At 38.2% G+C, this 23,861-nt stretch overlaps 1 protein-coding gene across 1 annotated transcript in view; it reads right to left on the minus strand.

Annotated features, from left to right (window-relative positions):
* LOC150081103 (laminin subunit alpha-2-like) overlaps nt 1–23,861 on the minus strand; it is a 707,948-nt gene that overhangs the window by 280,777 nt on the left and 403,310 nt on the right. Inside the window, exon 41 of the mRNA XM_090380924.1 lies at nt 5,942–6,102. Coding sequence (XP_090237050.1) covers nt 5,942–6,102 — 161 coding nt within the window. The remainder of the gene's footprint in view (nt 1–5,941; nt 6,103–23,861) is intronic.

Consider the following 23,861-nt stretch of genomic DNA (forward strand, 5'->3'; position numbering starts at 1 on the left):
GAGGGATTTGTCACCCTTTTTAGGAACTGGTTGGATATGAGCAAATTTTCAAGCAGAAGGAAAAATACCTTTGGAAAAATAAAGTGAAAAAAGGCGGCAAAGAACAGTAGAAAGTTCAGGAGCACAGATTTCGAGAACAAGTGGAGAAATGCCATCAGGACCTGGAGCTTTCTTAGCATCAAGATTCGTCAAAATCCTTCTGACATCCTCTCGATGGAAGATCACAGGAGGTATTGAATGGCAGTGTGTTGGGAATGGTGGGAGGTGTTTTACCAAGATCATTAGTACATGAGTTGGAAGAAAAATGGGATGCTAGCAGGTCAGCTTTATCCTTGGCTGAAGTTACAACAGAACCATCTGGTTTGGACAGAGGTGGGAGCAGAGATGGGCAAAAGTTGCTGCCAACAGCTTTGGCAAGAGACCAAAATGCTCGGCTACCATTAGGGCAAGAAGCAAGTTTTCTACTCTTAGCCTGTTCAAACTCTAGTTTCGACTGATTAATAACTGCTTTACAATTGTTGCGAGCTTTGGTGTAGGCAGAAAATGAAATTGAAGAATTAGAAACAAGCCAATTACGATATGCAACATTTTTCTCTTGAACAGCCTTAGCACATTTATTGGAAAACCAAGGTTTAGATAAAGGACGAGATTTTAAAGTGGAGTGTGGGATAAAGGATTCCATTCCTGCAAGAATAATTTCACTGACACGATCTGAGCAAACGTTGACATCAGAAGTTTTGAAACAGTAATCCGACCAAGGAAAAGAAGAAAAGAAGTCTCGCAGGTCATCCCATTTTGCATTCTTTCAATGCCAAACAACACGAGGTTGGGAATAGCTATGAGATGAAGGCTCCATTGGATAAGAGATAATCACCAAGTTGTGATCTGAGGTGCCTAAAATACCACTCACTTCTGCTGTGTACTTTGAAGAGTTGATTGTGAGAAAAAGATCAAACATGTTGCCTATATGGTTAGGATTGTGCAGTATTCTTGTAGGTAAATGAACAATCTGTGCAAGGTCATTAGTAATTGCAAATGTCTCAGCATCTCGACCAGCTGGGTTGGTGTGACTAGAAAACGGAAGCCACCTGGAGTTGTGAACATTAAAATCACCAAGGAATATTAACTCACTGTTAGAAAAGCTGGACTGGAGAAAGTCAAGTTGCAAAGAGAGGAAGTCTAAGAGCTCGAAGTGATTAGTGGAGTTGGGAGAACAGTAGAGACAACAGATGAATTTGAACCAATGTGGTAGAGAGATTTTAAGCCAGAGAAGATCGAAGAGAGGAGATTCCAAATTACCAAGCCTCTGACAGGGAATATTGGAATGGACATATGCACAAGTACCACCTTTGAGGCGAAAGGAATCATACAGAAAATAATTTGGGCAACTGAGATGAGCAGTAGTTGAATCGACTGTAACTGAGATTCTGTCAGAAACAATACACAGGGTTTGCAGACTGCAAGTGGAAATGGACATCGTCGAGATTAGAATTGAGACCACGTATATTTGTGAAAAGAATTAGGAAGTGTTTGGGAGGTTTAGATCTTTTTGCAGATAAGCTTACTCTGTTAGTTTGACAATTCGTGGTGTATTCAATAGTAACAAAAGGTGGGGGGGGGGACATGCTGTATGAAGTAATGAAATTTTTGGATATGCTGTACACATGGTAAGAATATACCCAGATCCCTGACATAACGTGGCCTCAAACAATGCCCTCCCCCCACATACACATTACTCAGAATTCCTCCAGTCACTGTCAGGCAGAGTAGAGGTAGCAAGATTATACACTAGCTGATCCGGAAGCCTCCTAAAGAGATAGCAAGAGGTTCGGTCTGGTGTACTAACTAGCAGCAGACCTGCGAACACTGTTTTAGAGCTGTACCCTCGAAATATAAGGAAGATTGGATCTCGCCTTGATGTTCATCATAACCTCAAAATTCAACGGTCATATTGCATGATGGAAGAGATGGAGAAGGGTTGACTGGAACTTAGCTCTGGAGACTAAACATGGGTTCTATTATAATTATCTTTCTATTCAAAATATATATATATATTAAATAGAAAGTTTGGATGATTCAAAGTTGAACAAACATTAAAATTATTTCAAATTATCCAAACTTTAAATTAATTAATTCTTTTTTTTTTTTTTTTTTTATAGAACAGGAGGTTCAACAGCAGAAGAATAATTCAAAATAGCCAATATTTTGAATTATTCAACCTAAAAAATAGACATAATTCCCCACTATTTGGCATCTTTTAACTTATGAGTCAAACTGTCATTCAACTGCAAGGCGCTGTGTAATGGCTTTCCTGTCCTTCCACCATTAAGATGATGCAAGCAATTAAAAATGGTGTGGTGGGTGGGACCAAATTATATTAGAAATAAAACTGCAGCATACTTCCATTATGAGCAGTACTATTCATTTGTAATGCAACACTTATAATTAACGTAAATGCAGAATAAAATCTAATCTATTGATTACCATTAACTATTTTTGCTTCTTTTAGGATTAGTAAGACCAAATAATGTTAAGAAGTGGTGGCAATATTTTCTTCATCGGCCAAAAAATAAAAAATTAAATTAAAATAATTATTATAAATAAACAAAATTAAACAGAATATCCATATTATTCCCATTACAACAAGAGAAGGAATGGCAATGGGAGAGGCAACCTATTCCAGGTGAATTTCATGAAATCCAATGTTTTTATTCCCTCATATTCACACACCATAATTTGGTAATCCTTATTTTGAGAACTTTCCAGAAATTGTCTCTTTTCAGGTGTAGTCTCCAGATCTGCATGCAATTCTCACAATGCAGTCTAACTATCATCTTGTGTAGGAATATAATGACACCCTGCTCCTTACTGTTAAAGGTGTTAAAAATCATAGGGCACCCTATGCCTTCCTAGTTGCTGGTTAATACTTTATGAAAAATTTCATATCAAATTCAATAATGAATTTCTATTTCACCACATGCACAAACATTCAGAAGCAATAGCTTTAGTTCTTATTTTTTGGATCATATATGCAGTTGATTCAAGTAGTAGTAGTAATGGAGGCATCTGAGGCAATAAAGCAAACATATGAGATTATGAAGCACCAGCCAAAAAAAAAAAAAAACTAATTTCACACATCCATTCACACTCTAAACATTTGTCCAGTTCCTCCTTGAATTTATTTAAGATATCAACTTCCACAATGAGAGATGGAAATTTGTTCTAGCAAATTGACCACCTGCTGGCTAAAGGCAAATTTCCGCACATCTATTCTACAACTGTCTTTCCTCAATTTGAATTTATGCCCCCTCAAGGTTTGTAATCTGAGCAAGCAGAAGAATCCCATCAGAATTCAGCATGCTTCACTGAACACGAATAATCAGATCAAGAATATTACTCCCTCTGGTTGCCTCTTGAACATGCTGCTGTAGAAAACAATCATCCAATAAATCCACAAAAGTCTTGCTAGTGTGGAATTGACCAACTCAAGTTCCAGTCAATAAATGGAAATTTAAAATCCCCCATTATAAGACATTCTGATTTACTGGTCAACTCTCTCTTTCTCTGTACTTGATTGTGCTAATAGCAGAAATATTATACCTCAGAAGTTTCAAAAAGCACTTCTTAACTATGTACGAAATTGAAATTGAAAAGCACTTCTTTTTCTATGTATGAAATTGAAATATTATTTGAATAACACACTAATAATCAGCTACTGCTAAATCACCAACTTGCACACATGAAAACATGTTTACATGTTCTTATGTGTGCAAGTTGGTGATTTAACAGTATCAGCAAAAAAAAAAAAAAAAAAACCACAAACAAACAACCCTTCCCTTTTCACCCATCTGCTCACTCCAAATGTTTGTCTAGTTCAGCCTTAAATTTATTTAAGCTATCAACTTCCACAACAACAGATGGAAGTCTGTTCCAGCAATTAACTACTGCCATGACCTGCTCTGGTAGCCCATCTGCACGGCTCAGAGAACTTCATATATGACTGCACAATCCCCCCCCTCAGGTCTTTTTCATTCTCCACTTCCCTGAGTGTAGTATGACACAGTTGGTATGTTTCTCTTGGGTTATTGCTACCCACATGCAGTACTTTGAATTTGTCAATGTTAAATTTCAGTTGCCACTTCTAGCACTTCTGCCTAACTTTTCTAGATCCTGTTGTAGTAGTATACTGTCTTTACTGCCAACCTTTGTATAATCTGCAAACTTGGATATTAAGCCTGATATACCTTCATCAATATCATTGATAAATACACAAAACAACAACGGGTCCAGCACCGAACCCTGGGGAACTCCGCTAATAACATTAGTCCACGTAGAGCAGTGTCCATTTATTACCATTCTCTGCCATCTTCCACTCAAACATCCCTTTATCCATTGCAGTAAATTGCCCTTAATGCCATACCACTCCAATTTGTTCTTCCATGTCCAACAGTATCAAAAGATTTCCTGAAATCGAAGTATATAACATCAAATTTGTTTTGATATCATATACTAGTGCCTCCGTAACTGGGTGGGCAGGACAGCAGTGTGTAGCACACACTCCTTGATTAGACTGGGGTTCGATCCTGTGACTGCCAAATACGGAGGATGCAGAAAGGTCAGGGAATGACCACCGCATATCCCCAGAGCAATACGGTCTTAGTTGCTAATGCTCCTAAAAACCAAACAACAACAACAACAACATATCATATACTTGGGGATATATTTTCACATCTCCAGTCCATGGGGACCTCCCCTGACTAAGGATGCCCTCATAATTATGGCTAAGGGTTTGCTTACTTCCCTTACTGCCTCCTTCTTAATAACCGGATAGATTCCATCTTCCCAAGGTGCCTTTTTTATGTTTAACTTTAATAATTTCTCCTCCAATTTGCTCTCAGTTATTACAAAATCGCTTAGCTCCCTGTTAGAGGTTGATAATTTTCTGGCATTCCCCTACTTGAATAACTCCTCATGTGTGAATGTAGATGCCAAATACTCATTCAGTTAATCAGGTACTTGAGCAGGATCATCCCCCTTCCTTCTAGAGTTTACATAAGTAAAGAACTGTTTGCTGTTTTTCTTTGTGTCCTTTGCTAAAGCTTTCTCATAATTTGCCATCGATATTAGTATACAATCACGAAATATATTAGTATACATTCCGTTGATCTGTGGGTTTAGTGTTAGTTGTGGCAAATGGTACAAGGAAGCAAGCTTATATAGCCTCAGCTAAAAAAACCTCTAACCACATCAATTTTTCATCTATTCTAATAATCTGTCAAATACTTTAAATCCTGAAGACACTGATATAATAAAACCATTGTGTTTTTTTTTTATATTGCCATCTTATGTAAGTAATGTGATGTGTTGTCACTCTGTAATTTTAATGTATGATGTCCATTTTTTGTTAATATATTTGAAAATGTGCCATTGCTGAGTACATACAGATTTGTATCAGCCCTTGTATGCATGAATGTACATGTCCACTTACTGTCCATGCAGCTAAATGCTGAGCTTCTCAATGAGAGCTCTGTTATGCTGGAAAAAAAATCTAATTGGCTTTTGTTTTGTTAAAAATCCTGGAATGTCGCAGTTATGTATTATTACTTAACTTTTTGACACCAGTATAATTATATGAATGATGAATCACCAATTTTTTTACTTGATTAAATTGAGTTAAATATAACATCTGAAAGTAAAGAGTATAAAAAATTTTCAAAAGGAATTAAGATCTTTCTGCAGTGCTAAACTTTTGAATGAGGAATCATTAGTGATGTCTCTGGCTTCCTACTCTCTTATGCCTGTTTTGGTTAAAATACTAGAGTTTCTGTCCCCAACTCCTTTTAAGAATTGGCGAACACAAATTCTTGGCAGGAGCTGAGGGGAGAAACATCTTTTGGGAAGAGCTCTTTATTAGAAATGACATTAATAAAAGGTTTCTTACCCAGTTAAGGATTTTGCTTGTCTTTCTAAATCATCTGCATGTCTCTGGGCTGGAATAACATATTTATCTTTATATAAAGGATTCAGGTGTGATAAGATGCTTCGTATCTCCTCTAATTCATTGGTGCGATTGCCTAGATTTTTTAAAAGCCTTGGAAGATACTTAAAAAAAAAAAAAAAAAAAAAAAACCATACATGAGTGATCCAAGAAAAGTCCCGAATAGCAATAATTTGATATTACTGATATTATAGAACATTTATATTTTTTATTAAATTAAACATTAATATTATACCAAACTTTAAATTTACTAATCAAATAATTATTTATATATACTTATATTCTTTAATGAATAATTTAATTATTAGGCTCATTAGTATATATGTTCAGTGCCTATTATCTTCATGTCTATCTGCATTAAATAATTTGACATCCAGTGGATAGATTTTCATGAAATTTTATTTTTGACTATTTTAGAAAGATTTGTCAAGCCATTAAAAATTTTATTAAAATTGGGTAAAACAGAAATCCATTAATAATTATTATCATTTTTTTTTCTCATATACAGCATGTAGGACAGTGTTTCCCAGCCTTTATTTTCCCTCCAGTTAGAGATGATTTTCATATTTTATTATATGAAAATTATTATATATAATAATTTTTACATAATAATAATAATTACTATTTTTTTAGATACAATGATAAGTACATATGCTGTATATGTTAGGTGGTTATAGGTTGTACATCCCATCACTGTTAGCATTAGTAGAGGCATATGATACAAGAAAGCCAGCTTTTGCAGAATAAGCCAAAAAAAAAAAAAAAAACACTTCCATTTCATCCCTCCATTCGTTCAAAATATCTGTCCAGGTAAGCCTTAAATTTATTTAGGCTATAAACTTCCACAACAAGGGGTGGAAGTCTGTTCCACCAACAAACTACCCGCTGGCTAAAGGCAAATTTCCGCACATCTTTCCTACATCTGTCTTACCTCAATCTGAATTTATGCCCTCTCAGGTGATTATTCTGAGCAAGAGGAAGAATCCCATCGGCATTGAGCATGCTCAAACCATTCAACGCTTTATACACCTCTATCAGATCACCTCGCCGGTGCATGGTCTCCAGACTCTGTAATTTGCAAAACTTAAGCCTTTCTTCTTAAGAGCAACCCTTTGTTCCATTCACTAATCTTCTTGGCCTTCTCTGTACTCGTTCCAGCAGCTCTACATCCTTCTTGAAATGAGGCCTCCAGACCTGTATACAGTACTCAAGGTATGGCCTAACCATTGCCTTATACAAGGGAATAATCACATCCCTATCCCTACTAGAAACATTCCTGTATATCATTGACAAGACACCATGAGCTACTCTTGCAGCCCATCTGCACTGCTCAGAGAACTTCATATCTGCCTGCACAATTACCCCCAGGTCCTTTTCATTCTCTACCACTGTCATTGTAATACCACAGAGTTGATATGTTGCTCTGGGGTTGCTGTTTCCCATTATGTAGTACTTTACATTCGTAAAAGTTAAACTTCATTTGCCATCTCTCGGCCCATCTCTCGGCCCATCCTTTCCAAATCCTGTTGCAGCATCATACTGTCAGTAGTGTCCTTGACAACCCTGCCAACCTTTGTATCGTCTGCAAACTTGGACATTAAGCTTGATATACCATCATCAATATCATTTATAAATACAGAAAACAATAATGGACCCAACACTAAACCCTGAGGGACTCCACTAATAACATTAGTCCACGATGAGCAGTGTCCACTGATTACCAATCTGTCTTCCCTCCCTCAACCATCCCTTTATCCATAGCAGCAATTTGCCTCCAATGCCACACTGCTCCAATTTGTGCAGCAGTCTTCCATGTGCAACAGTATGAAAAGATCCAAATATATAATATCAAAGTTATTCCCTGCATCCAGTTCTTTTGTGACCGCATCATAGTATCCAATCAAATTGGTCAGGCAAGACTTTCCCTTAACAAAACCATGCTGTGTCTGAGCTATAATTGAAGCCTCTTCTAGATGATCCTGAAGTGCTTCTTTAACCAGTGCCTCCATTAATTTTCCTGGAATCTCCATTAATTTTCCAGAAATTAATCTCACAGGTCTATAATTACTTGTGTCAGCCTTTGATCCTCCTTTGTGAATTGGGGTCACATTTGCACATCTCCAGTCCATGGGTACCTCCCCTGAGTCCAAGGAAGCTCTCATAATTATGGCTAAGGGTTTGCTTATTTCCTTCGCAGCCTCCTTTAATATAACTGGATAGATCACATCCACCCCAGGTGCCTTTCTTGTATTTATCTTTAACAATTTGTCCTCCACTTTACTCTCAGTTATTACAAGATTATCTAGCTTACTGCCAGAGTTGAATACACCTCTGGCATTTTCCTTGCTGAATAACCCCTCATGTGTGAATGTAGATGCAAAATATTCATTTAGTTTGTTAACTGCCTGAGCAGGATCATCAACAGTAGAACCATCGATATCAAGTGGACCAATCTGATTCATCTGCTTCCTTCTAGAGTTTACGTAAGTAAAGAACTCTATGCCAGAGACGGATTTAACGGTGGGCGCACCGGGCGCGTGCCCTCGGCCCCGACTTCTGAAGGGCCCACGCAAAACCCCAACAAATTAGTTGAACATATTAGTTCAAAACTTTGTGATTATTATTATGCTATTATTAATTATATTATACAAATATTCAAATTTTATTGGAAATAAAACATTAATAATACATAATATTTTTTATTTATTTAAAAAATTGGTTAAAATGTATTTTTATTTTCTCTATCTCTCTCTTTTTTTAAGGGGCCCAATATTTTCTTCTGCGCCCGGGGCCTCAACCGACCTTAATCCGCTCCTGCTCTTTGCTGTTTTTCTTTGCATCCTTTGTCAAAGATTTCTCGTAATCTGCCTCCGCCTGCCTAACCTCCTTTGTAACTTGGTTACAGATCAGCTTATATCTATCATAGGCTTCTGTGTCACATGTTAATTTATATGCATCCCATATATTTTTCTTCTCTGCGTATATCCCATTAGTTCATCTGACTTCCATTTTGGTCTAAACGTTGAACAATATTTCTTAGTTGGTATGTAAAGCCTAGTAGCTTTCTAGATAAGTTCTTTGAATGCTTCCCATTTTGAATTTTTTGTTGATAACATCATCATCAGTTGATCCCACTGTATAGAATTTAAATACTGTCTGAGACCATCGTAGTCACCTTTATGAAAGCAGAAACCCTTCCCTTTACACTTGATGGTAGTTACCTCTTTGAGTAAATCCCACTTCAGCACACTGTGATCACTGCCACCGAGTGGTTCTTTTATCTGCAGATTCTTAATGCATGAAGAATCACTGCTGATAATCAGATCAAGAGTATTACTCCCTCTAGTTGCCTCCCGAACCTGCTGATGTAGAAAACAATCATCCAATAAATCCAGAAAAGCCTTGCTAGTGTGTGAGTGATCAACACACAAATTCCAGTCAAAATCTGGGAAATTAAAATCCTCCACTATAAGACTTTCTGATTTACTGGCCCAGTCTATTTCCCTGTACAGTTTCTTACTATACTCATCAGAGTCATCAGGTCAATAGCACACTCCTACTCTCAATGCTTATGTCACACCAAACTGACCCGACACTGCACTGTCCAGTGATGTTGACTGGCTTCACTTCCTTGAATTTTATGTGTTTCTTAACTAATAGCATAACCCCTCCTCCCTTCCTATCCTTTCTGTACACATTGTACTCCCCAAATTCCAGTTCTGCATTCCTTATATCTGTGTGACACCACGTCTTTGATATCCCAAAAATATCTGGCTTTCATGTTGTGAGCAATACTTAAATTCATCAAATTTATTAACAAAACTCCTAGTATTGGTGTACATGCAAGTATACATGCACCTGTTCCTATTCTTAGCTACCCTAACACAACCCATGTGTTTACTTGTACTGCAATGACTCCCAGCAGTCTCTGAAATATCGTGCATCTTGTTTTTCAGGCTGCTGTTCATTCCAATAGAAGCAGTGCAAGAATCACTTTCACCTCTGCCGGCGGCTACCATTAATCTATTAGTTCTTGCATCCCCCACCAAGCTAGCAGTTTTCCGACCCCCCTAACACTGCCTCGATAGCATCGGCAAATATTCTTGCACCATTTCTATTTAAGTGTATCCCATCCCTGCAGAAGCAGTCTCTTCTGTTAACAAGTACAGAACAGGCTGAAAAACATTCTACCCCTCGAGCCGTGCACAATCTTTCCAGGGCCGAATTGATTGACAAGGCTCTCATCATATACTCCCTCCTATGGTGTCTGGGCAGAATTGCAGACACTTTCAAATTTACCCTAATTTACGACTTTTTTTTCAACAGTGACCTGTACTTGTTAAGTAATTCTGCCAGTCTCCTACTCTTAATATCATCAGTGCCAACATGTACAACTATATCACCTTTTGTGCCCTTAAGAGATGATATCCGCTAAACGATGTCATCAACCTTTGCCCCTGGCAGACATACCCTGGTCCTGGTCCCCCTATCCTTTTTACAAAGCATGTTCCTCTTTTTCCTGACAATAGAATAACCAACAACTACTATTTCCTGTGGGACCAGCGTATTCTGCCTTGGGGGTTGTCGCTGTGTTGCGTGATGACCAAGTGCAAGCTCTGGCGTTGATGTGGGCAGCTGAGAGCTTGATGGGCCCCTCAATTTAGATCCTTCGAGGGCATCCACCCTGTCCTTTAAGCTGTCATATAGGCCCATAACAACGCTGAGTTGTCGCCTGATTTCTTTACACTCCTTGCATTGCGCGCACACACACACACACACACACACACACACACACACACACACACACACACACACACACACAGACAGAGAGAGAGAGAGAGAGAGAGAGAGAGAGAGAGAGAGAGAGGTCCCCTATTTCAATATCATGTCCCGTACCCGATTTCTCCACAATCATCATGCAAGTAGTGCATTTTAAAAGGCTGTCATTCAGACGGCAACTGCCCCCCTCAGTTCTCCCCTGAACCACAGCACTCCCATTAGCTTGAGCCTTTTGCTTTGCTGCTCTGGTCTGAGTCATGATTTCGATTTAATTTCAATAAAATTTCAATTTCAGTACAAATTAAAACCCTAAAATTGTATCCCAACACAGTTATAACGCTATATATATATTTTTCAGTATCCAGTATTATCTACGAGATCAGTTTATACAACTTTTGTATAAAGTTATGTATTAAATAATTATGTTATGTTTGTAATCTAAGTCGTTATATGTATTTAGTTAAAAGTACAACTTAATTGACAACGAAGTTTAACAAAATTAATAGATTTTACTGATTAATTGACAATATTATATTATATACTGTACTATACTAAGCTTACGCTATCTAGTTCGTTATATAACGTTGTGTCGAATAACAATGGCGGCAAGTTACGAACGGTAAATCTAACGACACTTAAGTATTAATTAACTTCCAAATCTCGCTGTCTCAATTCAGTACAAAACTAAGGATCCTGACTAGATCTATAAGCTACTTATAGAAAATAATTTGATGTAACAATTGGTCAATAAAACGGCTAAATATGGCTAAAAAACACGTGGTTTTTTTTTTTTTTTTTTTTATGTGAACCCCAAACACTAGAGGTATTAGAACCTATAGTACTTAGTACCGTGCTTGGGTTGGAGGTTGAGAAGACGAAAGAAGATATTTGTTGACATTGGACTTCAACTTCTGTTGATTGAAATTTTCAGGAAATATGTATTAAGGAAGGTTGTTCCAGAAAACGGCAGTTGAATGAATAAATGAGGAAGATGAAAAGTTGGTTCTGTGGGTTTGAAGTTGGACAGTAAATGGATGTTGGCTGGAGGCGGCACGTGTTCGGACTGTTTTGAAAGAGAGCGGGAATTATAGAAGCCAGTTCAGAAGAACAGTGCCCATGGAAGTATCTGTAGAAGAGGCATACAGCAGAAACAGTAAGTCTATGAGAAAGCAAGTAGAGAGCTCTGTTAGAGATGAATCATTAATTAACCTAACTGCCCTCTTCTGAATGGAATCAAGGAGCCTGAGAGAGGTTTTGGGGGCACCACCTCAGATGTGGGAACAGTATTTCATGGCAGGGCGGATTTGCGATTTATACAGAGTGAGCAGCTGTTTGGAAGAAAAGTAATGCCGAGAGCGAAGAAGAAAACCAAGTTTTTTAGATGCAGAGGAAGCAATATTTGTAATGTGCTTGCACCAAGAGAGATTAGAAGTCAGGGTAATCCCCAAAAGAGATATATCATTTTGCCTAGAAATTGGAGTGTCACCAAAAATAAGCATAGGAGCAGAAGAATCCTTTTTGCGAGATATAAGACAAGACTGAGTTTTAGACGGGTTGAAATCAACTAAGTTGTCTTTGCCCCACTGGAGAATTAACTGAAGATCGGCATTTAAGGAATTGGTAGCAGATTTTCGAGAATTTGAAGCTGATTGAGCAGGACAAGGTTTCTCAAAATGGAAAGTGGAATGCAATGTGCTTTCATCGGCAAAACTATGGATAGGATTTCCAGTGAATGGAAGAAGGTCATTAATATACAAGAGGAAAAGAGTGGGGGAAAGAACTGAACCTTGGGTGGCACCGGCATTAGTGGAGAAGTTAGAAGACCATCACCCTCAGTGAGCGATCAGTGAGAAAACTGGATAACCAATTACTAAAAATAGTTGGCAAACCATAAAATGGAAGCTTGTTTAGAAGACCTTTATGCCAAACACGATCAAAAGCCTTTGAGATGTCAAGAGCAACTACTTGTGTTTCACCAAACCTTTCCACTGAATTAGTCCATAAATGGGTTATATAAGCCAGAATATCACCAGTGGATCGACACTGACGGAATCCATACTGGCAATCATTGATCAGACGAAAGATTTCTCCATTACTTTAGAAAGAGTAGAAGTAATTGCAATGGGATGATAATTGGATGGGAGGGATTTGTCACCCTTTTTAGGAACTGGCTGGATATGAGCAAATTTCCAAGCAGAAGAAAAAACACCTTTGGAAAAGAAAGTGAAAAAAAGCAGCAAAGAATAGGAGTAAGTTCAGGAGCACAGGTTTTGAGAACAAATGGAGAAATACCATCAGGACTTGGAGCTTTCTTAGCATCATGATTCATCAAAATCCTTCTGATATCCTTTTGACAGAAGTCCACAGGAGGCATTGAATGGAGCGTGTTGGGAATGGTGGGAGGTGTTTTAAACAAGATGATTAATACATGAGCTGGAAGAAAAATTTGATGCTAGCAGGTCAGCTTTATCCTTGGCTGAAGTGACAACAGAACCATCTGGTTTGGACAGAGGTGGGAGCAGAGATGAGCAAAAGTTGCGGCCAATAGCTTTGGCAAGAAACCAGAATGCTTGGCTACCATTCGGGCAAGAAGCAAGTTTTCTATTCTTAGCCTGTTCAAACTCTAGTTTGGACTGATTAATAACTGCTTTACAATTGTTGCGAGCTTTGGTGTAGACAGAAAATGAAACTGAAGAATCAGAAACAAGCCAATTACGATATGCAACATTCTTCTCTTGAACAGCCTTAGCACATTTATTGGAAAACCAAGGTTTAGATAAAGGACGAGATTTTAAAGTGGAGTGTGGGATAAAGGATTCCATTCCTGGAAGAATAATTTCACTGACACGATTTGAGCAAACGTTGACATCAGAAGTTTTGAAACAGTAATCCGACCAAGGAAAAGAAGAAACTTTTCTTTTTGTTTTTTTTTCCTTGTCATCCCATTTTGCATTCTTGTAATGCCAAACAACATGAGGTTGGGAATAGCCATGAGATAAAGGTTCCATTGGAGAATAGACAATCACAAATTTGTGGTCTGAAGTGCCTAAAGGACCTCTCACTTCGACCGTGTACTTATAAGGATTGTTTGTGAGAAAAAGATCAAGCTCACTGGCTGTATGATTAGGATTGTCCAGTATTCTTGTAGGTAAATGAACAATCTGTGCTAGGTCATTATTACTTGCAAAAGCCTCAGCATCTCAACTGGAGAAAGTCAAGTTGCAAAGAGAGGAAGTCAAAGAGCTCCAAGTGATTAGTGGAGTTGGGAGAACGGTAGAGACAACAGATGAATTTGACACAATGAGGTAGAGAGATTTTAAGCCAGAGAAGATCAAAGTGAGGAGATTCCAAATTGTCAAGTCAATATCAAGACAGGGAATATCAGAATGGACATATGCACAAGCACCACCTTTGAGGGGAAAGGAATCATACAGCAAATAATTTGGGCACCTGAGATGAGCAGTAGTTGAATCAACCGATAACTGAGATTCTGTCAGAAAAAGTACATGGGGTTTGGTAGACTGCAAGTGGAAATGGACATTGTTGAAATTAGAATTGAGACCACGTATATTTGTGAAATGAATTAGGAAGTGCTTGAGAGGTTTAGATCTTTTCGCAGATAAGCTTGCTCTATTAGTTTGACAATTCATGGTGTATTCAATAGTAACAAAAAGTGGATGGGACATGCTGTATGAAGTAATGAAATTTTTGGATATGGCGTACACGTGGTAAGAATATACCCAGATCCTTGACATAACGTGGCCTCTACAATGCTCCCCACATATACACTACTCGGACTCCCTCCAGTCACTATCTGGCAGAGTAGAGGTAGCAAGATTATACACTAGCTGATCCGGAAGCCTCCTAAGAGAGTTACCAATAGGTTCGGTCCGGTGTACTAACTAGCGGCCGGCCTACGAACACCGTTTTAGAGCTGTACCCTCGAAATGTAAGGAATATTGGATCTCGCCACGACGTTCATCATAACCTCAAAAGTCATCAATCATACTGCATGATGGAAGAGATAGGAAATTGGACCGAAACTTAGCTCTAGCTAAGTTTCGGTCCAATTTATACAATTACCGACACTTTTATGCAATTACAAGGCCGAGTAAAGAATAAATACACCAGATTAATCAGAAAATCACAAAATAATGCTTTACTACTAATTTAATGGGATTGTTGCCTAACACACACAAAAAAGGTTCTCTTTTAATGCCATACCATGGTATCATTGACCCCATGTTATGAAACATTGACATAGGCTACCACATTTTTTTTTTTTTTTTATGAAAACTCCAAACGGGAGAGGTATTAGAACCTATAGTACTTAGTACCATGCTCGGTTGGAGGTTGAGAAGACATCAGAAGATATTTGTTGACATTAGACTTGAACTTCTGAGACTATAATTTTCAGGAAAGATATATGAAGGAAGATTGTTCCAGAAAATGGCAGTTGAATGAATAAACGAGGAAGATCAAAAGTTGGTTCTGTGAGTTTGAAGTTGGACGGTAAATCGTTGTTGGCTGGTGGCGGTACACGTTAGGACTATTTTGAAAGAGAGAGCGGGGATTATAGAAGCCAATTCAGAAGAACAGTGCCCATGGAAGTATCTGTAGAAAAGGCATGCAGCTGAAACAGTACATCTATGAGACAATGAGTGGAGAGATGCTGTTAGAGATGAGTCATTAATTAACTTAACCGCCCTCTTCAGAATGGAATCTAGAAGCCTGAGAGATGTTTTGGGGGCACCACCCCAGATGTGGGAACAATATTCCATGGCAGGGCAGATTTGCAATTTGTACAGAGTGAGCAGCTGTTTGGAAGAAAAATAATGCCGAGAGCGAAAGAGAAAGCCAAGTTTTTTAGATACAGAGGAAGCAATATTTGTAATGTGCTTGTGCTAAGAAGGATTACAAATCAGGGTAATCCTCAAAAGAGGTAAATCAACTTGCCTAGAAATTGGAGTGTCACCAAAGATAAGCATAGGAGCAGAAGAATCCTTTTTGCGAGATATAAGACTAGACTGTGTTTTACAAGGATTGAAATCAACTAAGTTGTCTTTGCCCCACTGGAGAATTACCTGGTGATCGACATTTAAGGAATTGGTAGCAGATATTCGAGAAGTTGAAGCTGATTGAGCAGGGCAAGGTTTCTCAAAATGGAAAGTGGAATGCGATGTGCTATCATCGGCAAAACTATGGATAGGATTTCCAGTTAGTGGAAGAAGGTCATTAATATATAAAAGGAAAAGTGTGGGGGAAAGAACTGAACCTTGTGGAACACCAGCATTAGTGAAGTTAGAATACAGAGAGCCATCTACCATCACCCTCACTGAGCAGTCAGAGATAAAACTGGATAACCAATCACAAAAAAACGCACGGCAAACCATAAGATGGAAGCTTCATTAGAAGACCTTTATGCCAAACATGATTGAAAGCTTTTGAGATGTCAAGAGCAACTGCTTGTGTTTCACTGAACTCTTCCATTGAATTTGTCCATAAGTGGGTAGCATAAGCCAGAATATCACCAGTGAATCAACACTGACGGAATCCATACTGGCGATCGTTGGTCAGACGGAAGGTTTGTAAGTAGTTTAAGAGTTGGCGGTTAATGGATTTCTCCATTACTTTAGAAAGAGTAGAATTAATTGCAATGGGACGATAATTGGATAGGAGGGATTTGTCACCCTTTTTAGGAACTGGCTGGATATGAGCAAATTTCCAAGCAGAATGAAAAACACCTTTGGAATAAGAAAGTGAAAAGAAGGCAGCAAAGAATAGGAGTAAGTTCAGGTGCACAGGTTTCGAGAACAAGTGGAGAAATCCCGTCAGGACCTGGAGCTTTCTTAGCATCAAGATTCGTCAAAATCCTTCTGACATCCCTTTGACAGAAGACCACAGGAGGCATTGAATGGAGCATGTAGGGAATGGTGGGAGATGTTTTACCAAGATCATTAATACATGAGTTGGAAAAAAAATGGGATGCTAACAGGACAGCTTTATGCTTGGCCGAAGTGACAACAGAACCATCTGATTTTGATAGAGGTGGGAGCAGAGATGGGTAAAAGGTGTGGCCAATAGCTTTGGCAAGAGACCAGAATTTTTGGCTACCATTAGGGCAAGATTTCTACTCTTAGCCTGTTTAAAATCTAATTTGGACTGATTAATAACTGCTTTACAATTGTTGCTATCTTTTGTGTAGGCAGAAAATATAACCAAAGAATTGGAAACAAGCCAATTACAACATGCAACATTCTTCTCCTGAACAGCCTTAGCATATTTATTGGAAAACCGAAGTTTAGATAAAGGATGAGATTTTAAATTGGAGTGTGGGATAAAGGATTCCATTCCTATAAGAATAATTTCACTGACACAATCTGAGAAAACATTGTCAGAAGTTTTGAAACAGTAGTCTGACCAATGAAAAGAAGAAAAGAAATCTCGCAGGTCATGCCATTTTGCAACCTTGTAATGCCAAACAACACGAGCTTGGGAATAGTCATGAGATAAAGGTTGCATTAGAGAAGAGACAATCACCAAGTTGTGATCTGAGGTGACTAAAGGACCACTCACTTCAACAGTGTACTTAGAAGGGTTGTTTGTGAGAAAAAGATCAAACGTGTTGGCTATATGGTTAGGATTGTCCAATATTCTTGTAGGTAAATGAACAATCTGTGCAAGGTCATTATTAATTGCAAATGCCTCAGCATCTCGACCAACTGGGTCAGTGTGACTAGAAAACTTAAGCCAGCTGGGGTTGTGAACATTAAAAATCACGAAAGAATATTACCTCACTGTTAGGAAAGTTGGACTGGAGAAAGTCAAGCTGCAAAGAGATGAAGTCTAAGAGCTCCAAGTGATTAGTGGAGTTGTGAGAATGGTAGAGACAACAGATGAATTTGACCCAATGAGGTACAGAGAAGATCGAAAAGGGATTGGGATCATAAAGAGATCAGGAGATTGGGTGCGAGAGTACATGTTACTGGATGCAAGAGTACATGTGAACAGGCGAAGTTTTTACGGCTCCAGCATATAGAGAAGTTTTTACTTTTTTATTGACTTAAATTGGCATATTAATTTAGAGTTGCTTTATATTCCTAGTAACAATACTTTAGTTTAAATTGAATTTAGATAGAGGTTTTGTAGGTTATTACTTAGTATCGGTAAGAGTGTCAAATCCACGTGTGGATTTGACACTCTTACCGATACATGTTTTGACATGTTTTGCAGCTCCCGCGATCGAAATGTTTTTAATTATACTTAGCCGCTTTATTGACTTAATTGTTAGATTAAATTATTTTCTATAAGTAGCTTATAGAACTAGTCAAGCTCCGTGGTTTATTTTGAATTTAGATAGCACGATTTGGAAAGTAAATAATACCTCGTGTCCGTAGATTAACCGTTCATAACTTGCCACCATTGTTATAAGATACAACATGTGCTAGCGTAAGGTTTAATGGAAAACTAGATAGCGAGTATAGTAGTATCAATTAATCAGTAAAATTTATTATTTATATTAAATTTCATTGTCAATTGAATTGTACTTTTTTTAACTAAATAAATATAGCAACCTAGTTATTACAAACGTAACATCATAAATTAATACATAAGTTGACAGGGATAAGAAAGTCATGTAACGTAACTCGGAGATAATATTCGATACCGAAATACATATAGTGTTACAACTGCATTGGGATATAGGTTTAGGGTTATATTTTGTATTCGAATTTTATTGAACTTGAATAGAAATCATAACTCAGACCAGAGCAGCAAAGCAAAATGCTCAAACTAGTGGAAGTATTGTGGCTCAGGAGAGAACTGAGGGGGGGGGGGCAGTTGTCCTCTGAATCACAGTCTATTGAAATGAACTGCTTGTTTGATGTTTGTGGAACAATCAGGAATGCTGGGAATGTCTTTGTGTGCGTGATGTAAGGAGTGCGAGGAAATCAGGTGCCAACTCGGCATTGTTATGGGCTTATATGAGAGCTTGACGGACAGGGTGGATGCCCTCTAAGGATTTAAATTGAGGGGGCCCATCAAGGTCTAATCTCCCCACACCAATGCCACAATCTTGCACTTGGACATCACATAACACAATGGCAACTCCCAAGGCAGAATGCGCTAGTCCCAAAGGAACTAGTTGTAGGTGACTATTGTCAGGGAAACGAGGAACATATTGTGCAAAAAGGATAGATGGAACAGGACCAAGGTATGTCTGCCAGGGGCAAAGGTTGATGATGTTGTAGGGCAGATATCATCCTTTAAGGGCACAAAGGGTGATATTGTTGTTTAGGTTGGCACTAATGATATTAAGAGTAGGAGACTGGCACTAATGATATTAAGAGTGGGAGACTGGCACTAATGATATTAAGAGTGGGAGACTGGCTGAATTACTTAACAAGTAGAGGACAATGCAGAAAAAAAGCCATGAGTTAGGGTTGAATTTGAAATTGATTGCAATTCTGCCCAAACACGATAGGAGGGAGTATACGATGAGAGCCATGTTGATCAATTCTGCCCTGGAGAGATTGTGCAAGGCTCAAGGGATAGAATTTTTCTCAGCCTGGTCTGTGCTTGTTAAAGGAGAGACTACTTCTACAGGGATGGGATACATTTAAATAGAAAGAGTGCAAGAATATTTGCTGGCAGAGTTAGGTGGGATATACATGGATACATATCCATGTATCCCCCCTAGCTTGGGGGGGATACATGGACTAATAGATTAACACTAGCCGCTGGCAGAGGTAAAAGTGATACTTGCACTACTTCTATTGAAATGCAATTGAGCAGCAGCCTGGAAAGCAAGGCAATGGCAATTTCCAGGACTGCTGGGAGTCATAGTGGAACAAGTAAATACATGGGCTGTGTTAGGGTATTTTGTGCATGTATACTTGCATGTACACTAATTCTAGGAGCATAGTTAATAAATTCGATGAGCTTGAAGTGCTAGTCAAGACATCAAAGGCAGATATTGTTGGAATATCAGAGACATGGTGTCACACAGACATAAGCAGTGCAGAACTGCAATTTGGAGAGTACAATGTGTACAGAAAGGATAGAGAGGACAGGAAGGGAGGAGGAGTTACGCTGTTAGTTAAGAAACAAAATCTAAGGAAGTGCATCCAATTGATGTTGGTGGACAATGCAATGTTGAGTCTGTTTGGTGTGACATAAGCACTGGGAAAGGAAAAATGTGTGTGTTATAAGCCTAGGTGTGTGTTATAAGCCTAATGAATCTGATGAGTATAATGAGCAATTGTGCAGAGAAATAGAGTGGGCCAGTGAATTAGAGTATCTTATAAAGGGGGATTTTAATTTCCCAGATATTGACTGGAATATGTGGGTTGGTCACTCACACAGACTAGCAAGGCTTTTGTGGACTTATTGGATGATTGTTTTCTACAGCAGCATGTTCGGAAGGCAACTAGAGGGAGTAATACTCTTGATCTGATTATCAGTAGTGATTCTTCTTGCCTCAAGAATCTGCAGATAAAGGAACCACTAAGTGACAGCGATCACAGTGTGCTGAAGTGGGATTTACTCAAAGAGGTAACTACCATCAAGGGTAAAGGGAAGGGTTTTTGCTTTCGTAAAGGTGACTATGGTGGTCTGAGACAGTATTTAAATTTTATAATGTGGAACCAACTGATGATGTTACCAACAGCAAATTCAAAGAATTAGTCTTGGAAGCTACTAGGCTTTTTATACCAAAAAAGAAATATTGTTCAAGATTTAGGCCTAAATGGATGTCAGATGAACTAATTAGACATGTGACAGAGAAGAAAAATGCATGGGATACATATAAATTAACATTGTGACCCAGAAACCTATGATAGATATAAGCTGGGCTGTAACCAAGTCACTTATTATTATTATTAGGTATACGGTGCAAGGAAGCCTGAGGCGTATGCTGCACCAGCCAAAAAAAAAAAAAAAATCCAGAGTTACCCTGAGAAAGAGAGATAAGTAGAAGGAAATCGCCAAGGAAGAAAAGAATGATGATATCCAGCTGAGCCCCTGGGGTTACAAAGGAGGTTAGGTAGGCGAAGGCAGATTACGAGAAATCTTTGGCAGAGGATGTAAAGAAAAACAGCAAAAAGTTCTTTACTTATGTAAACTCTAGAAGGAAGGGGATGAATCAGATTAGTCCACTTGATATCGATGGTTCAACTGTTAATGATCCTAAATGAATATTTAGGATCATCAAACTAAATGAATATTTTGCATCGACATTCACACATGAGGAGTTATTCAGGGAGAGGAATGCCAGAGGTGTATTCAACTCTGGCAGTAAGCTAGATAATCTTGTAATAACCGAGAGTAAAGCGGAAGAGAAATTGCTGAAGATAAATACAAGAAAGACACCAGTTATATTAAAGTTATATCAAAGGAAATGGCAAAGGAAGTAAGCAAACCCTTAGCCAAAATTATGAGAGCTTCCCTGGACTCAGGGGAAGTACCCATGGACTGGAGATGGGCAAATGTGACCCCCAATCCACAAAGGAGGATCAAAAGGCGACAAGTAATTATAGACCTGTTAGTTTAACTTCTGTTCCTGGAAAATTAATGGAGGCACTGGTTAAAGAAGCACTGCAAGATCATCTAGACAAGACTTCAGTTATAGCTCAGACAAAGCATGGTTTTGTTAAGGGGGAGGTCTTGTCTGACCAAGTTGATTGGATACTATGATGCAGCCACAAAAGAACTGGATGCAGGGAATAACTTTGATATTATATATTTGGATCTTAGAAAGGCTTTTGATACTGTTGCACATGGAAGACTGCTGCAAATTGGAGCAGTGTGGCATTGGAGGCAAATTGCTGCTATGGATAAAGGGATGGTAGAGTGGGAGAAAACAGAGTGGTAATCAATAGACACTGCTCTTCGTGGACTAATGTTATTAGTGGAGTCCCCAGAGTTCATTGTTGGGTCCATTGTTCTTTTCTGTATTAATCAATGATATTGATGGTTCTATATCAGGTTTAATGTCCAAGATTGCAGACGATATGAAGGTCGGCAGGGTTGTTTATGACACTAATGACAGTACACTGGTGGAACAGGATCTAGAAAAGTTCAGAAGATGGGCTGAGAGGTGGCTACTGAAGTTTAACATTGACAAATGTAAAGTACTGCACATGGGAAACAGTAACCCCAGAGTAATGTATCAACTGTGTGATACTGCACTGACAGTTGTAGAGAGTGAAAAGTACCTGGGGGTAATTGTACAGACAGATATGAAGTTTTCTGAGCAGTGTAGATTGTTCTGTAAAAGTAGCTCATAGTGTCTTGTCAATGATATACAGGAATTTTTCTAGCAGGGATATATCCCCTTGTTGTGATTATCCCCTTGTATAAGGCAATGGTCAGGCCACACCTAGAGTACTGTATACAGGTCTGGAGGCCTCATTTTAAGAAGGATGTAGAGCTGTTGGAATGAGTACAGAGAAGGGCAACAAGATCAGTGAATGGAACAAAGGGTTACTCTTACAAAGAAAGGCTTAAGTTTTGCAAACTACAGTGTCTGGAGACTAGGCAACTGTGAGGTGATTTGATTGAGGTGAGGTGTATAAAACCTTGAATGGTTTGAGCATGCTCAATGCTGATGAGATTCTTACTCTTGCTCAGAATAATCGACGGAGAAGGCATAAATTCAAATTGAGGAAAGGCAGTTGTAGGATAGATGTGTGGAAGTTTGCCTTTAGCCAGCGGGTAGTTGATTGGTGGAACAGACTTCCATCTTTTGTTGTGGAAGTTGATAGTCTGAATAAATTTAAGGCTGAGCTGGACAGGTATTTGGAACAAATGGAGGGGTGAAATGGGAGTGGGTTTTTTTTTTTTTTTTGGCTGATGCTGCATAAGCTTGCTTTCTTGCATCATATGCCTCTACTAATGCTAATTGCTCTGGAGGCCTCATTTTAGGAAGGATGTAGAATTGCTAGAACTAGAGAAGGGCAACAAGATTGGTGAGAGGAACAAAGAGGTGCACTTACGAAGAAAGGCTTAAGTTCTGCAAGTTCCAGCATCTGGAGACTAGGCACCTGCGAGGTGATCAGATTGAGGTGTATAAGGCCTTGAATGGTTTGAGCAAGATCAGTGCCAATGGGATACTTCTGCTTGCTCGGACTAAGAACCTGAGGGGGCATAGTTTCAATTTGAGGAAAGACTGCTGTAGAATAGATGTACGGAATAGATGCCTTTAACCAACGGGTAGTTCATTGCTGAAACAGACTTCCATCTGTTGTTATGGGAGTTGATAGCTTAAATAAATTTATGGCTGAACTAGAGAAACATTTTGAATGACCGGATGGGTGAAATGGGAAGGGTTTTTTTTTTTTTCCCCCACTGATGCTGTATAAGCTTGCTTTCTTGCACTTGCATCATGTGCCTCAACTAATGCTAATGCTATCTGAGGTTCAAGATTAATCCTAGTATTAACTTTTAACTTTGAAAGAATAGTTTTTTTTTTTTTTTTTTTGCTTTTACAGAAGATTTAGTTTCCATGTTTCAGTTACTAATTTATCAATATATTTAACCTTATTCTTCTCTAAACACAAATCAGAATCAAAAACTATTTCAATTACATATAAGCAAAAGGGCACACCAGCTGTAGTTTGTAAAAAGAATGGGCTAAGTATGAAAATTAGGAGATTGATATGCCATTATCCCAAAAAAAATAATAATAAATAAATAGATAATTAATAAAACATCTCTGTTGTAAAGAGTTAAAGTTACCAAGTATAATTTTTTTGAAAATTTATTATAAATTGATAATTTCATTTATTATTATATATATATCTATCTGTGTTTCACTCTGAGGATTCTTTTTCATTACCAATGGTGCTGTTTTGTGCAAACAATATACATTTAAAAATGTGCAGAGAATTTTAAATGCATGGATAAAGGTTGCTTAAAACAATGGAATAGTCTGCAAGAGAAAGTGTAGAAGGATAAGAGCCTGGATTTGAAGGATGTACAAAATCAGTACTTTCTTTTAAATTTCTTCTTGTCTGTTAAATTTCAGATTCTTAAATTTTATCTGAAATTTAACAGACAAGAAGAAATTTAAAAGTAAACAAAAAAT

This window comes from Mastigoproctus giganteus, chromosome 9 (genome assembly GCF_048544385.1).
Source record: "Mastigoproctus giganteus isolate SK-2022 chromosome 9, ASM4854438v1, whole genome shotgun sequence".
Taxonomy (NCBI): domain Eukaryota; kingdom Metazoa; phylum Arthropoda; class Arachnida; order Uropygi; family Thelyphonidae; genus Mastigoproctus; species Mastigoproctus giganteus.